At 37.8% G+C, this 17,858-nt stretch overlaps 1 protein-coding gene across 1 annotated transcript in view; it reads right to left on the minus strand.

Moving 5' to 3' along the window:
* LOC148944436 (nuclear factor related to kappa-B-binding protein-like) overlaps nt 1-17,858 on the minus strand; it is a 62,131-nt gene that overhangs the window by 4,150 nt on the left and 40,123 nt on the right. Inside the window, exon 3 of the mRNA XM_089099927.1 lies at nt 11,469-11,737. Coding sequence (XP_088956053.1) covers nt 11,469-11,737 — 269 coding nt within the window. The remainder of the gene's footprint in view (nt 1-11,468; nt 11,738-17,858) is intronic.

A 17,858-nucleotide genomic window follows, 5' to 3' on the forward strand; every position in this document is an offset into this window, starting at 1 on the left:
AAGAGAACTTGAACCTTTCTTCACTTCGTTGAGGAAATTGTAAATTGAACTAGAACTTTTTATTTTCCGGGAAAATATTCACAAGTATGGTATTGCTTTTTCTATCTTCCACCGAAAAATTTAGAATTTTAATTTAAATTTATTTATGTCTTTGCGAAATAAAGAACTGAAGTGGAAGATTTTTGTTTTCTCTGAAAAAATTAGAATTGAAGCGTGTTCTTTGGTAAAATTCAGAAGAGAACTTGAACTTTCCTTGACTTCATTGAGGAAATTGTAAATTGAACTAGAACTTTTTATTTTCAGGGAAAATATTCACAAGTATGGTATTACTTTTTCTATCCTCCTCCGAAAAATTTAGAATTGAACTTTAAATTTCTTTATGTCTTTGTGAAATAAAGAACTGAAGTGGAAAATTTTTATTTTCTCTGTTGAAATTAGAATTGAATTTTATTCTTTGGTAAAATTAAGAAGAGAACTTGAATTTTTCTTCACTTCGTTGAGAAAATTTTAAATTGAACTAGAACTTTTTATCTTCCGGGAAAATATTCACAAGTATGGTATTGCTTTTTCTATCTTCCTCTGAAAAATTTAGAATTGAACTTTAAATTTCTTTATGTCTTTGTGAAATAAGGAACTGAAGTGGAAGATTTTTGTTTTCTCTGAAAAAATTAGAATTGAAGCATGTTCTTTGGTAAAATTCAGAAGAGAACTTGAATTTTTCTTCACTTCGTTGAGAAAACTGTAAATTGAACTAGAACTTTTTATCTTCAGGGTAAATATTCACAAGTATGGTATTACTTTTTCTATCTTCCACCGAAAAATTTAGAATTGAACTTTAAATTTCTTTATGTCTTTGTGAAATAAAGAACTGAAGTGGAAGATTTTTATTTTGTCTGGTGAAATTAGAATTGAATTGTGTTATTTGGTAAAATTCAGAAGAGAACTTGAACTTTCCTTGACTTCATTGAGGAAATTTTAAATTGAACTAGAACTTTTTATCTTCCGTGAAAATATTCACATGTATGGTATTACTTTTTCTATCTTCCATCGAAAAATTTAGAATTGAACTTTGAATTTCTTTATGTCTTTGCGAAATAAGGAACTGAAGTGGAAGATTTTTGTTTTCTCTGAAAAAATTAGAATTGAATTTTGTTCTTTAGTAAAGTTCAGAAGAGAACTTGAACTTTCCTTTACTTCGTTGAGGAAATTTCAAAGTGAAATATAACATTTTATCGTCATATAATATATTCAGATTTATGGTATTACTTGTTATATCTTTCACCGAAAATTTTAGAATTGTCCTTTGAATTTCTTTATGTCTTTGTGACATATAGAACTGAAATGGACGATTTTTATTGTCTCTGGTGAAATTATTATTGAATGTTGTTATTTAGTAAAATTCAGAAGTGAAGTTGAAACTTTCTTCACTTCGTGGAGGAAATTTTAAATTGAACTATAACTTTTTATTTTACGGGAAAATATTCACAAGTATGGTATTGCTTTTTCTATCTTCCTCCGAAAAATTTAGAATTGTACTTTAAATTTCTTTATGTCTTTGTGAAATAAAGAACTGAAGTGGAAGATTTTTATTTTCTCTGGTGAAATTAGAATTGAATTTTATTCTTTGGGAAAATTCAGAAGAGAACTTGAACCTTTCTTCACTTCGTTGAGAAAATTTTAAATTGAACTAGAACTTTTTATTTTCCGTGAAAATATTCACAAGTATGGTATTACTTTTTCTATCTTCCACCGAAAAATTTAGAATTGAACTCTAAATTTCTTTATTTCTTTGTGAAATAAAGAAATGAAGTGTAAGATTTTTGTTTTCTCTGGAGAAATTAGAATTGGAGCATGTTATTTGGTAAAATTCAGAAGAAAACTTGAACTTGTTTTATCTTCTGCGAAAAATTTGGAACAGTATTTTAAATTTTTCATCTCTTCGAGACAGATCTGAACTAAAGTGGAAAATTTTTATATTATTTGGAAAATTAGAATTGATTAAAAACTAATTTCTTTTTCATTGAGAAAGTGGGTGAAAAAGATAAGTACTTCAAGTTGGAAAATGGGTTTAGGAGGGAAATTATGAAAGGAACTTGTTCTAAAAGGATATAATAACGCAATAAAAAGTTTTAAAAATGGAGAGGGGGTTCTTGGGTGGGGTCGGGGGCGGGCGTTGGGGGAGCCAGGGGCCCTGGCGGGGTGGAGGGGTCATATGGGAGCCTGAGGGGACCTTTGGGGACCGGGGTGAGCCTTTGGGGGTCTGGGGAGGGTCTTTGCACGTCTGAGAGGGTCCTTGAGGACCGACTGGTCCTTTGGGAGCCCGGTGGACCTTTGAGGACCGGGTGAGGGCCTTTGGGGGTCCGGGGAGCCCTTGAGCACCGATTGGGCCCTTTGGGGTCCGGTGGGTCCGTTGGGGGTCTGGGCGAGCCTTGAGGACCTGGGGAGGACCTTTGGGGTCCGGGGGACCCGGTGGGGGGCCGGTGGTCCCGTTGGGAGCCCGGGGGACCTTTGGGGACCAGGTGAGGGCCTGTGGGGGTCCAGTGGGTCCTTTGGGAGCCTGGGGGACCTGTGAGGACCGGAGGATGCCGTCTGGTGTGGTGGAGATCAAGGTGGGGGCGGGGTTAGACGTTTGAGGGGGGTTAGGGCCTGTGGGGACCTGGGCTGGGCTGTTGGGAGTCGGTGGTAACTTTGTGGGACAGTTGTGCTCCGGTGGGGGGTTGGGGTCACTTCTGGGTCGGGGGTGTGGCCCGTTGGGTGCCTGGTGGACCTTTGGGGGCCGGGAGTGGGCCCTTGGGGGGCCGGTGGGCCTGTGGGGAGCCGGGGGGACATTTGGGGGCAGGCTGAGGGCCTTTAGGGGTTCGGGGGGGCCTTTGGAAGCCCGGAGAGCCTTTGAGGACGGTGGGCTGCCTTGGGGGTTGAGGTAGGGGGATGGGAATCCTTTGGGGTGGGGGTGGGGGGAGCGTAACCCTTGGGGGTTGGGTATGGGGATCGGAACCCTTCGGGGTTGGGTTGGGGGATCGGAACCCTTGGGGTTGGGTAGGGGGATTGGAAGCCTTTGGGGTTGGGGTAGGGGGATCGAAACCCTTCGGGGTTGGGTATGGGGATCGGGACCCTTCGGGGTTGGGTCGGGTGATCGGAACCCTGGGGGGGGGGTAGGGGGATTGGAAGCCTTTGGGGGTGGGTAGGGGGATTGGAAGCCTTTGGGGTTGTGGTAGAGGACATCACAACACTGTTCAAATGGACCTTGTGTATTATAAGGACCACAGAGTTTCTCCCTCAAAATCTCTTCAAAAATCACCTTTTAAAATGTCTCTAGCTGTTTCGCCGAAATAGTTCCATAAAATAGCTAAAACTATTTCGCCAAAATTATCCCTAAACGGAATTTCGGCATGTTCCTTTTGTTTGGCATCTCTGCGCCAATGCATTTCAAATTATTTGGAAACCTTTTCGCGCGCTAAGATCAAAATGTCTGCTCGGAAACGATTCTCTTGTTAGAAACAACAAATTAATTCCCCTTTCGTGAATCAATTCTCTTTAGAACAACAAATTAATTCCCCTTTCGTGTCAATCAATCAATCATGACATCATCTGTCATGTGTGATCAAAACTTTGTCTCGGAGACAATTCTGGTCGAACTCCAAAGACATTAATTAACTTGACGTCATCTGTCAGACACTCCCTTGAAACAATTTGATTAATGACTGCCAACTCTAGACTGACCAGAAAAGAAAGTTGGCTCGGAAACGACAACAACATTGATCTCATTAACCACGTGTTCTCTCTAATGACTCTGTTCAAAACAATAACAACATTGATCCCATTAACCACGTGTTCTCTCTAATGACTCTGTTCAAAACAACATTGACCTTGGCATTTGGCCTCGGAAACAATAACAACATAGACATTCGCTGAGGGCGTGCCAAAAACACACCTGGAGAAAGAGGTCATTGACCGATTACGCAATCATTCTCCCTAATGACTCTATGCCCATATATGGTGTGGGGTCACGAGCTCATGAGGCATCTCTACTAACCGAAGACAGGCAGGGCTGATTTAAGATACTAGGGAATATAGGAGTGCTGTTACTGATGTTAAAAGTAAAGATTATCATCTAATAGTATCTAAGGTTAGTTTAAAGCTGAAATTTAGGATGGGTAACTACCTTCCGGGAAGCTAAGACGCTGGTAGGCTCCAAGATGAGAATTGAGAGAAACTTTCCAGCAACAATTGAGTACTAAACTGGAGAGTTTAAATTTGACAATGTAGAAGATAGATGGAAAATTTTAGGGAAATAGTTTGGGAAATCACTGATGAAACTTTCTTTGGGAAGAAAGTTTGAAACACAGCTAGGAATAGTAGTACAAATGCTTGATCTTTAATAAAAAGAGGGTTGGACAATAATTATCTGAATGATAGATCGCATGAAAATAAGAGAACTGTAAAGAAGGTAGAGAAAGCACTAAAATATGAATTAAGTATGTGTGAAGTGGAGGCCATGGATAGAATTGCCGAAGATCTGAAACATGTAGCTAGACAGCATAATAGTAAAATATTCCACTGGTATGTTAAAAAAACTGAGAGAGAATAGTAGATCTGGACTTGTCCCAGTTAAAGATAGGAGCGGGGTCACAATTAGTGATAAGGGAAGGGTTAAAGAAATATGTGCAAAACATTTTGAGAATATGCTAAGCCGTGATAGAGTTACAGAAAAAGATATAGAAAAGAATGAAAATGTTTTTGATGTGAAGAAAGATTTATTTTGTGAGGCAAAATTAGTGACAGTACTAAAAGGATTGAAAACTAATACAGCTCCAGGTGCTGATAGTGCGGTAAGTGGGATTTTTGAAAAAGGGGAAATACCAAGAGATTTTAGGAAAATTCTATCTAAGCCCCTCAATAAGAAAATAATGAGAGCGAGTGTGGTAAATAAAGAGGCATTAGCCTGGATTCTGTAGGAAGCAAATTACTAAATATGAGGATACTTTTTTGACTTAGAGATGCTGTAGATAAAGTTCTAAGAGAAGAACAGTGTGGTTATAGGAAGGATAAAGGATGCGTCGACCTAATGTTCACTCTTAGATTAATAATTGAGAACCTGAGTCATCAAATCCCTTAAATACTCAATTTTTTAGATTATAAACAAGCGTTTCATTCAGCTGATAGACGAGCTTAAGTGAAGGTCCTATTCTTGAATGGCATACCAGATAAATACATCAAAGTGATAAGTGCTGTGTACGAGAATAACATTGCGGCGGTTAAAGTAGGAAATGAGGTTAGTAACTGGCTTCGCATTAAATCAGGATGCGTCGACCTAATGTTCACTCTTAGATTAATAATTGAGAACCTGAGTCATCAAATCCCTTAAATACTCAATTTTTTAGATTATAAGCAAGCGTTTCATTCAGCTGATAGACGAGCTTAAGTAAAGGTCCTATTCTTGAATGGCATACCAGATAAATACATCAAAGTGATAAGTGCTGTGTACGAGAATAACATTGCGGCGGTTAAAGTAGGAAATGAGGTTAGTGACTGGCTTAGCATTAAATCAGGAGTTAAAAGGGTTGAGTTCTATCCCCATTATTGCATCATTTTGAAAGACTTTTTCTTAAGGAGAAAAGGAAAGACAATGGGAGAACAAGAATTCAAATGGGAAAGTAAAACTCTCCTAGAACTAGATTATGCTGATGATTTAAGCATTCTAGATGAAATTTTTGCCAAATGAATGAACTTCCAGATGTTTTGCGAGTTCAGAGTGCAAGGATAGGTTTAAAAAATTAATACTAAGAAGACTAAGTCACTAAGACTAGGGAAAAGTGAAGGTGCAGAGGTGATGTCGGGTAACAAATAGATCGATCAAGGGGACAGGTTGATTTACACAGGTAGTATTATTAGAAAAAAAAATGGTGCAGGCGTTGAAGATGTTAAAAGCAGAATAGCCAAGGCCTAGGTCTTTTGAAAAGTTTGGAAGAGTAGGAAGATAAGTCGGCGAACCATGATTAGAATAGTGGAAGCCACAGTAATAACAGTGGTAAAGTATGGTTCTGAAGCCTGGGCGCTCCCAAATTGGAGGAGGATTTGCAAAATGTTTTCTAGAGAAATTGTCTACGCATTGTTTTTGGTGCCCGACTGACTGACCATATCTTAAACAGTAAGCTGAACAAAAAAAGGGGTTCAGTACCGCTTTCTAAGGCTATATTGAGAGAAAGGCTGAGATGGCTATGACACGTTCTATGGGTGAAGAATGACAGATTGCTAAAGATTGTCCATGTCGGCCAACCGTCTAGGGCCAAACTCAAAGCAGGTCGTCCCCGAATGGGTGAGAGGATGTCTTAAGGAGAGATTTGAGTGAAATGAGAACTTCTTGGGAGGGTGTAAAAGGGGAGGCTTTGAATACTTTGAGATGGAGAAGGAGCGTGCGTAGCTGTGTTGGCCTCAGGCGGCTTGGTGCTGCAGTAAGTTTTTAGTAGTAGTAGTAGCAGTGCTAATAGGACAATTTTGATCAAAATTTATCTCAACATAAGAACAAAATTTCGTATGTTACCAACTCTGATGAAATCGAACATCATTTCTGAAATATATCCTACCATATTCTGGTTCAGAACAGTCATCTTACAATCTAAAGCAATTCCAAAAATAATCCCTGAGCAATACTGAGTCGAAATAAAGCGAACATATCACTCTAAATTTCTACTTTCACCAAACTTCTTTCTAATATATGCGTTCCATAACATCTTCTTCAGTGTCAGACAACTAGACAGCAGAGCTGATACTGACTGTTATTACTGCTGATATGACTGCTAGCCCCCCCTTACATCCTCTTTTCCCGAAACGCATTCAATTGGAATTGTGAGATAGCCATTTTGTTAAAAAATAGTCCAAAAATCATATATCAATGTCTTGGGGTGGACACAATTTCCTAGAGCCCATGGACAAGGGTTGTAAGTTATGCCTCGGGGCATATAAGGTTTTTATAGAACGGGTGGTCATATAAACTTTGGATCAGAAGAGGCTCATTTGATTGGAAGTCGGAAGTTAATACCCTTTTTAAGAGTCAAAAGTGAATGGAGGGCAATCAACCCCCGCCCCCAATCCTATCATTCCCCAAAACACATCCGATCAAAATTTTATGAGAGCTATTTTGTTCAGTATTGTTGAAAGGTCCAATAATTATGTCATTGAGGTTCAACCTCCCCAAAGTCCTCAGGACAAGGACTGCAAGTTAGGCAATTCGTTCATTGTCTACACATAATATGTTATTGAGAAAGGTATGCATGTTTGAACTTTACTTTCCAAAAAGACGATGGGCATTCAGGTAACCCTTTCAGATAATATTAAGGGGAGTCTTGAACTGAATTAAAACGCGTTATGTGTATACGGATTGTAAAAAGGATGTAAAATAGGAATAACTGAGTATATTAATTTTGAAAAATTCAGGAAATGATAAGGGAGATGATCAAAAATGCAATATTTGCATGCTACCAATACTACTGCAACTACCACCACCACTATTACCACACTACCACATTTACAGCATTGAGGAAAAATCTGAACTAAATTAAGACGCTATGTGCATGCACATTGTCAAAGTAGCGTATCTCAAGAATTGATTTGGGCACTAAGCTAGAGCTTTCAGAGAATTCTAAGAAAAGGAGGCCGTCTCACAAAAAAACAATATGTGCACAGTATTATTAATGCTACTGTTATTGCTACATTTACTACGACTACTACTGCTACTTCTATTACAACTACTTGTGAGACAACAAACATTGAGATGAGGCTCTCAAGAGGTATATGAACATAAAGGCAATCAAAATAACATCAGCAATGCCATAGCTATGACCGATTATAATAAGTTGAAACTTCCAGGACTTGATGAGAGGGATGTTCTACTGACCAAAAGGCAATATGTTAATACTGGAGCTGCTAGCAATAGTACCGCTAGTCAACACTACTACTAGTGATATGAATGCTACTACTGTGACTACTATTACAACTATGCATAAGGGTATGAAGCTGAAATTATCAAGGAATTTTGAAGCGGGAAGGTGAACTGAATCACAACACACCGTCTGTATGTAGGTTGTCAGAAAGGGGTAACGCAATATCTTAGGAACAGTTTGGTGTGAAGTTGAAACTGGCAGGGCTTGTTATGAGGGATGTTGAATTAACCAAAAGAAAATATTTGCAGCCTAATGCTTCTACTCATACTACTACTACTGTTACTACTATTACTACTACTGCCACTAAAGTGTATACTATTACTATTAATTCTACTGCCACTACTACTTCTGCTGCTATTAAAACTTAGGGTATTAAGGCAAAAATTTTTGAATATGTAGAAACTGTGTGGAACTAATTCGAAACACACTATGCCTACACAGGTTGTCAAGCGGATGCAATAGAAATGCGTCAGGAACGGCTGACGGTATTAAGTTGAAACTTTCAGTGAGTGTTGAAGGGGATGTTGAAGAAATCGGAGGTGCTTTCTCCAGACTACTAATAGGACTACTACAACTGCTGTTTCTACGCATGCTTATGGCGAAAATTTTAAATTTTTAAAGAATATTTAGGTGGATGTTGAACCAAATCAAACCAAACTATGAGCATGAGGACTTTCAAAAAGGTGACAAAACAATATCTGTAGAACAGCTTATATTATTAAGTTGGACCTTTAAGGATAAGTTGTGGGGGATTTCGAACGAACCCGAAGTAAATATGTGTATACTATTAATACTACCCCAAAAATTACTGTGACTTATGATGCCAAGAGTATTAAGGTGAAACTTTTAGGGAATATTTAGGAAGAGTTTCAATTAAACAAAAAATTGTATGCATGCAGGTTTTCAAAAGAGCATATAAGCAATAAACTGGTCTTCTAAGCTTGCGCCAGCGCACAGTCTTCGATATTAATAAGAAATCCAATTAGGATATGCTAAGATTGTTGCCAATAGAGGTAAATATAATAAACTTGCGTTGGCGAAGCTCTACTCAACTTTTTGAGACCATTCAATTCTTTTTGCTTTTGGAATTTTTCTCCTTCATAAGAAAAAAAAATTGAAAAGAATTCGGATTAATTATTTAAGGTTTTGTAAATTTTTGTTGTTTCTTCCTCCTTGGACAAAAAACCGGGTTCTTATTAACAAATTTCTTGTTCCTGATATTACGGTAAAATTAGAAGTACTACACAGAAAGCTTTCATATGCCGCTTGTATCCGTTTTTCTCCGCACCACCAACTTATCAGGTTTTTTCAGTCGTAAGTTATTTTTCCTTTTTTGTTTGTTTTTTTCTTTTTTGGTACTCCACGTTTTTTGGTATTGTAAAGAGTGAGTAACCATTAACTAGTATTAACAATAAAGACAGCTTGCGTCCATATTTCTCTACATTACTGGTTTATTAGATTCTGTAAGTAGTGAGTTTTTTTTTCTCTCTTCCCCTCCTTTTGTGTTTTTTTCTATTTTATTTTAGTGTTATTATTTTTTATGGGTTACTATGTAACTGGTTTCCTAGTGATTTCTATTTTGATTTGCATTGTATTTTTATGCGTTTTTTTTTCGTGTTACTCCACGCATTATACTTTTGTATAGTGTGGATTAGCATTAAATAATCATAATAATAATAAGCAACAAGACTCTACAATAGCTTTAAATATCAGTGAAACTTGTAAAGGAGCTAATTCGATTCAATATTAAAAGTTCTGGTGCCGTTTTTAAGTTTAAAAAGAGATCGGAGGGCAAGCGATCGCAAGCCCATTCATTTTCCAAACACATCCAGTCAAAATTTTGAGACATCCATTTTGTTCAGCATAGTAGAACGGTCCAGCAACTATGTCTTTAGGGATTTTGGGCCTGTCCATCCCCCCCCCCACAATTATGCAATTGGCCCATTATGCTTCTAAAACTGAATGTTGCTTTAAAGTAAATCAAAAGGCATTGTGTTTATGGTTGCAAATAAGACACCTCAGCAATATATCAAGCACGACTGTGGGTATTAAATTGAAACTTTTGGGGCTACTACTATTACTACTTCTACTCTTACAATTTAAATAAATAAAAAGAGTGTGTAAATAAAAAAGAACAGAAATTAATATATAAAACTTTTTCCACAAAACAAGTTTTTCAAAGAAAAGTAAAGAGCTCCATTAAGCATAAAATAACCAAAAATAAAGCCAAATAATCTTCCAAGCCTAAAACTACCAAAAATCACTAACAATAAATAAATGAGACTCAAAACGAGCAGAAATTACAACAAATAGCCAAGTCAAACTCAAAACGGGCAAAAATTAACATGATTAGGGCTGATAGCCCCCATGCCTTCTCAAGACCAGAACATACTTTGCGCTTTACTGAAAACAAAATACGTTGTAAGTGTTTTCACTTTTTATTACTTTCATAAGTACAAAAAAAATTATCAGAACTTTAAGGAATAAACATGAGTATCTTAATTAAACTGACAATCCACGGTCATTTGTTTCTTTTTCAATATATCGCTTCAGAAAATTCAACGTTGAGGCTGTAAGCAGATGCTCCTGAAGAATACAAGATAAGAGGAATCATAATAAATATTTCAATCCTGATAAAACACAACCTTGAATAAATATTCAGATCTTAGCACCAATTCACCTATAGGCTACACGAATTCAGGACTCATTTTTCCACGGATTCATGAATTGAGACCACAGGTACCCCCTAACCACACATATTTAGATTTTTTTTTATAGGACAAATGTTTTAACAAGGTACAAAATTTCCATCTGTTCAACTAAAATATATCTGTGAAAGACAATCGCATTAATTGAAGCCTCTGAACTCAGGCTACGCTGGTCATACACCTCCTTCTCTAAAGACACATTTTATACTTCTCCATTGTTCTGATTGAAATTCACATTTCAGAATGATGGGCCAATAACATGAAGTTTATGCAGGCAATTAAAGACAAAAAAGAACAATGAGTGAGGCTGGTTCCCCACTAATCACTTTTGATTCCTAGTGCGCTAGAAGTTCCGATTTCGGACAGAATTAGGTCCCAAAACAATCCCTAAGATCATTTCTTCTATAGAAAACGGTCGGGTAGAAAATTAATAAACATTATATGGGAGCCATATTGCTTTTCATTGCATCAATACTACTGTGTTGATTCTGATATGTCCACAAAATATGCTAATCTTACTCCGTAAATGGAATTTCGTCAACCAGGAAAAGATAAGTAATTTCTCAAGAAAAATTTACCTTGTTAATGCCTGTGTGCTCACAACAAGAGCAGTTGAACCTCTACCTACCCCCAGGGAGACTCAGATAAAACACGTAATAGGAAAACTTGGGCTTAAAGTCGACTTTCTCAAGAGAGAGCCCCTCTCCCCTCCAACCCAGCAATAGCCTATATTACCCCCTGATCCCACCAAAAATTTGAACGTCTTCAACTATGCCCCATGGGTTTTAGACTCAAGAAACTGGATCAAACAGGGACTAACCTTGCATTCCAATGTCTTTTTCATCATCAGAGCTTAGTCCACGCCTATCGTCACCCGTTTCGTTTTTGATCATTTGTAGCTCATGTAGATACCTTCTTTTGGTGCGTTCTTCATGCTGATATGCATTTCTCATAGTACTTGACTGAAGGAATCGTGTTTTCATCCTAATGGGCTGACTTGGCCCTAACTGTAACGCAACATCAATTAAGGACTGCCTTGATATTACTATATCTTTCAACAACTGTTGGTGATATTCAAGCATTTGCTTCCTAAATAAAGAAAAATTCGAACTTGAATTATTGCGTACAACTACGGTCAATTGTAAATAAAAACCCTGAAAATAAATCTCGTTTAACCCAATCCCAGTTCAACCAAGGCTATGGGGGGTTATGTCACTCCATACGCATAGATATTTGAGCTTTTGACTATTTTGAATGTCAAAATTTTGATCAACTATTTTTGGAGGGAGGGCAACTACTGCAGGATTTGCATACTGCGTTATTTGTGCTTTACTGGAAACAAATTATATTACAAATATTTTCTTTTGTACTTACGATATTGAAAACAAAAATAAAAATCGTGAAGTAATATCTTAAACTGCTGAGCTTTCAGCTACTAATTTCATTATATATCTAATATTCAGTTTCATTTTATTATTTCTTTCAAAGGACTGTTCGAGACACTTACAGCTTTCAAAGGAATAATATGCAAATATTTTCTTTCATACTTATTACAAAATTGAAAATAAAAATAAAATTACTGTGAAATAAAATGTTGAACTGATGAGCTTTCAGTAACTAATATCATTCTATATCAAATATTCAGTTCAATTCAATTAGTTCTTTCCAAGACTATTCAAGACACGTAGATTTTTCAGTAAAGCGGCAATGACGCAGTAGGCTTTAGTCTTTTACAATTACGGAAGGGGGTAGTATCCAAACTCTTGTATCTTTTGATAAAATATTCTGACCCTTAGCAGCTCTTGAGATATTGCTATGCCGGGTTGATTAAATGGATGAACATAGTGTCTTTTTATTTAGTTATAAATTTCTTCAAGCATCCCCTAAGGGTTAAGCAGAGTTCCATATACCCTGAAGGTTTCAACTTAATTCTCTCAGCCGTTCATGAGCTATTGCTGTTGCAGCCTTTTGACAATCAGCATGCACATAAGCTGTTTTGATTTTGTTCAATATCCCCTAAAATTCTCTGAAAGCAGTCAAGAATAAATGTAGTACCAGTTGCAAGCAATCGCAGTCATAGTCGCAAGTTGTCGCAGTCGGAAGTAATCACTGTTGTAGTCGTAACTGGTCGTATTTTCAGTAGCAGAAGTAGTAGTAATAGTAGTAGCCTTAAAAGTTTCAAGTTAATACCCTTGCCCGTTCCTAAAATATAGCTGATATGCGTTTTTGATAACATGGATGCAGATGATATCTTTTTATTTAGCTCACGATACCCCTCAACATTCTGCAAAATTTCGCCAAAATACCTTAAGTCTTTTCAGACGCGATAATGATCAAACATTTCCCCCTTTCCCAATGATAAATCCTGCATGTTAAAAATGGAAAAATTGGATGATTTACAATCCTTGCCCCGGGGAATGAAGGAGCATTTGATTTCTAATCAAATGAGCCTCCTTCAAAGTTTATACGACCACCCCTTCCATAAGAGCCTTATATGCCCCGGGGAATAGCTTGCAACCCTTGCTCAGAACTCGGGGGGGGGGGGGTGAGGGGTGTCAACTCTGGGAGCATTGTTATATGATATTTAGAGTATATTGAACAAAAAAGTCATCTCAAAATTTCGATCGAATTCATTTGGGGAAAAGAGGGCGTGGGGTGCTAGTTGCCCTTCGATCACTTTTGACTGTTAAAAAGCGAACTAGAACTTTTAATTTCCAATCAAACGAGGGGCCTCCAAAGTTTATACGATCACACCTTCCATAAAAAACCTTATATGCTCTCGGGGTATAAGTTACAGCCCTTGCCCCTAGGTTCTAAGTGGGTTGTCATAACCGTGAAGAAATTGTCATATGATCTTCGGACTTTTTTGAACAAAATGGCTATGTCCAAATTTTAATCGGATTCATTTGGTGAAAAGAGGGCGCAGGGGCTAGTTGCCCTCTGATCACTTTTGACTCTTAAAAAGGAAATTAGAACTTTCAATTTCCGATCAAATGAGCCACCTCTAAAGTTTATGCGACCACTCCTTCAATAAAAAAAACCTTATATACCCTCGGGTTATAGCTTACAACCCTTGCCCCGGGCTCTGGGGGGTTGTGTTAACCCCCGAGGCAATGTTATATGATCCTGGACAATTTTTAACAAAAAAGCAATCTAAAAATGTCGACTGAATGTATTTGGAGAAAATAGGGCATAGGGGAGGGGGGGGTTACTTGCCCTCCGATCACTTTTCACTCTTAAAATGGAACTACTAATTCCGATTTCCCATCAAATGAGCCTCCTCCAAAGCTTATACGACCACCCTTTTCATTAAAACTTTTAATCACTTTTGACTATTAAAAAGGGAACTAACATTTCCAATTTCCAATCAAATGAGTCTCCTCCAAAGTTTAGACAACCACCCCTCCTATAACAACCTTATATTATTGTTATTATTTGTTAAAAACCCGTCTTCATACAAGAAGAAAATGACGGAGCACTACAAAAATAGCAAAAGAGCAAAAGATACAACCATGACAATGTAACTAGTGTAGAAGAAGTTGGTTCCAAGCATGTTTAGAAATATTTCGGTTCTGCTTTTCCATAAGTTTAGCAACGGCTATTACTAGGAGGATCTACTATATGAAGACTATTGTCGAGCTTTGAACTACGTGTCCAAATTAGATATCTCACCAGATATTTTGCAAAAAGGAAGAAAGTGGAGCTGATTTTCAATTTATCGGTATTTGTAAGAATCTTCCAGAAGGGTGCAATGTAGAGGATGTCGGGAAGAGCAACAGTGTTGTACAGCGTTGCTAGATAACGGCGATTGAAACGAAGCTTAGCACACTTTGAAAGCATATGAAGCTGAAACGCGGCCTTTGATGCCTCCTGTTAGGAGATGATGAGTGTGAGCAATTTTATTTCAAATGGGAATACCAAGATAAACAGTATGGTCAGACAGGTGGAATTTTGAATTTCCAAGTACAATTTGATCAGGAATTGGGCCTTTCCGATTATAAAGCACTACGCTTCATTAAATTCAAGACCAGATTTTAAGAATTCTGTTTGCAGTTTCTGGAAAGTTTCAGAAATTTATTCCAGAGATCGGCTTAGGTTTAAAATGTCATCAGCATAAGTGATTAAGGAGATATCGAGCCCAAAAAGAGCGCAAGGCATCTCACATTGGTCCTGAGCTTCAAGGGCATAATTATTGAAATAAACAAGGTGAAGCAATGGCAGCTTGCCTGGCTCCACTCTTAACTGGTGCAGATCTATCCAGTGGCCTTTGTCATTTCATCTTGCTTAAGAAGTATTTTAATTCGGGCTCATAGCTTTGCACACATGTTCCTTTGAGATCTGATAACAACCGTATTTACTCCTCTTTTAGCAGCCCTTAAAAACATAAGGGGGTGGATCAGGGAGTCAAAGCCGCGGCGAACGTCATAACTCGCCAAGGCAAGTGAACTACCTGTACCAGAAGCATCAAGCAGAGCATTAGTAACAACCGCAAAAGCATCTGCACATCCAATGCCATGTTGAATGCCAAGTTGATGCGGAGGCGCGTAACATTTTTCTTCAGGCCCTAAAATGAACAGTAGTTCATAAAGCTTGCATAAAATAGTTGATACAGTTATGGGTCTGAAAGATTGCATTGATGTTTCCTTATTTTCAGAATAGGAGAAAGATTTCCCATAGAGAATGTTGACGGAACCAAACCTTGTGTAAAAATCATCTGCAATAGTAACGTGAGATGTTCTCAAGGCGCAGGACCTCCATCTTTATTTGTAAAGCGTGAATTCCATCCATGCCTCGTGACAGCTTTGGAGTGAATGCACGCGTAACAGCTGGTGGAAAGAATCTCCCGGAACATAACTACAACCCTTGCCCCCGGGCTCTGGGAATTGCGTCAACCCCAGATGCATTGTTATACGCTCTTTGGACTATTTCGAATAAAATGGCCATTTCAAAATTGTGATCGGATGTATTTGGAGAAAAGAAGGCGTGTGGGGGGCCTAGTTGCCTTCCGATTACTTTTGACTTTTAAAAAGGATTCTAGAACTTTCAATTTCCAATCAAATTATCCTCCTCCAAAGTTTATACGACCACCCCTTGCATAAGAACCTTGTATGCCCACGTGACATTACCTTCACAAACTTGCTCCCGGGCTCTGGGGTTGTGTCGACCCCAGAGTTCTTATTAACTGATCTTTGGCCTATTTTGAAGAAAATGGCTATCTCAAAATTTCGATCAGATACATTTGGGGAAAAGAGGGCATGGGAAGGCTATTTGCCCTCCAATCATTTTTGACTCTTGAAAAGGGCACTACAACTTCCAACTTCTAATCGAATGATCACCCCTTCCATATGAAGTGCCTCTTGGGAAAAACATAAAACATTGAAGCCTTATAGCCTTTACTATATGCAACGCTACAGCGTTGCCTCTGACAGTGCCCACTAAATTGAAGCTATCTACTTGATCGACCTTCTCGTTATCCATTATTACCTCTGCGCCTTCATATATTTACAGTATAAACAACTTAGTCTTCTTACTAATAATTTTCAAACCTATTCTTGCACTCTGAACTCTCAAGGCGTCTGCAAATTAATTTATTTTATTAACATTTTGATCTAGAGCAATCGCATAATCTGTATAATCTAAGCGTAGAAGATTTTATCTCCGCATTTGACTCCAAACCATCCCATAGTCTTTGTCGTGTTCCTTAGAACAAAGTTCATCAAAATTATCCATGTAAATGGGAATGGAACACAGCCCTGCTTAATTCTTGATTCAATACCAAACCAGATACGAACCTCAATTTTTACCTTCACTGCAGTAGCTTTGTTTTTGTACATAAAACTAAGTACAATAATGTAATTACCTGGTATACCATACAAGGATAGAACCTTTTCTAAATCTCTTTTATGGACTGACTTTTGACCTCGGTAAGATTAGTGCGGCAATAGGTTGCCTATAGCAGTGGTTTTAGTAGTAGATGTGTCTCCCATATTTTCTTCGAGGAGTCATCATAAAAAAGGATAATAGTCAAAAATTGAGGAAGGGTTTATTAAGTGGAAACCGAATATTATGGTGCATTTTAAAGAGCCAAAGCCAATCAGATGGTAAAGTACAGGCCCTAAGACCAACCATGTAACCCGAGCAACATCACAGACGCGCAAGGCATCGAATGCGAATAAAAAGTGACTTAAGATTTAAAAGTGTCTCTCGGGGATGACTTGATAAGTAAAGCCCCAGATGTAAGGGCCACAAATCTTGCAAATAGCTCATCCTTCGTAGATTCGGCGTTGAAGAAAAGTGGAAACGTTTCACCTTGTTTAAATCAGAGACATGCAAAGATACTAAACCTCTATGATTCAAGAACACAAAGTGGACTCGCAGTCCTTATTTGTGTCAAAATTGAAAACTAAGAGTTTTTGTGACTACTAACTACAAATCTGAGGCTAATATTGCAATATTGACGTGCAAAATAAAAATACGTTTAGTACATATTTCATAAATGATAGACGTATTATACTATATTATGACCAAAGTCATAACAGGATTCTCTATCTTTCTGATTTGAGTGCTTATCTTAGATCCCTTTGGCTAGTAGCCCTCCAAGCCCCCTGTCCACAACTTTACATACATATAAAGAATGTATGCCACTCTCGAATCCCGACGATTCGAGAATGATCTTATTGTTTAAGAATGATCTTATATAACTTGATGTACTAAGTGAAAACACATTAAGTAAACATTGCACAATGGGGTTGGACTTTCACTAAAGTTGCTATTCAGGGTTAGAACTTCCACTAAGGTTCTCGGCTTTTTAATTACATATCTAAGGGTTAGCACTGCAATGTAGATGTCTAGATTCAACACACGTTAAGTAGCTTACATATGTCACAAATAGTGGGCACCTTTCTTTTATTAAAATTTGAGTCATACAACAATTTTCAATCCGGCTGAAAGGAGGGTCCTCAGGGTCCCATGCAGCCTAAATGCCCAAAATGAAAACAAGTTAACCAAATATTTTACAACAGATGGAGATATTGGGTACTTTGTCCCCTTTAACAGCCCATTCCTTAATTCTGTACCTCTTTTGACTCATCTCGATTCCTAAGTGGTTAAATGTTAATCATCGAAGATCATATATCTTGTAATAAGGCTTCCATAAATCAAAATATACTAAATTCATGTCTCATGAAATGATACATGAAACCGATGCTGC

Source organism: Artemia sp. Qi Xiang Cuo, chromosome 14, assembly GCF_049724085.1.
Source record: "Artemia sp. Qi Xiang Cuo chromosome 14, ASM4972408v1, whole genome shotgun sequence".
Taxonomy (NCBI): domain Eukaryota; kingdom Metazoa; phylum Arthropoda; class Branchiopoda; order Anostraca; family Artemiidae; genus Artemia; species Artemia sp. Qi Xiang Cuo.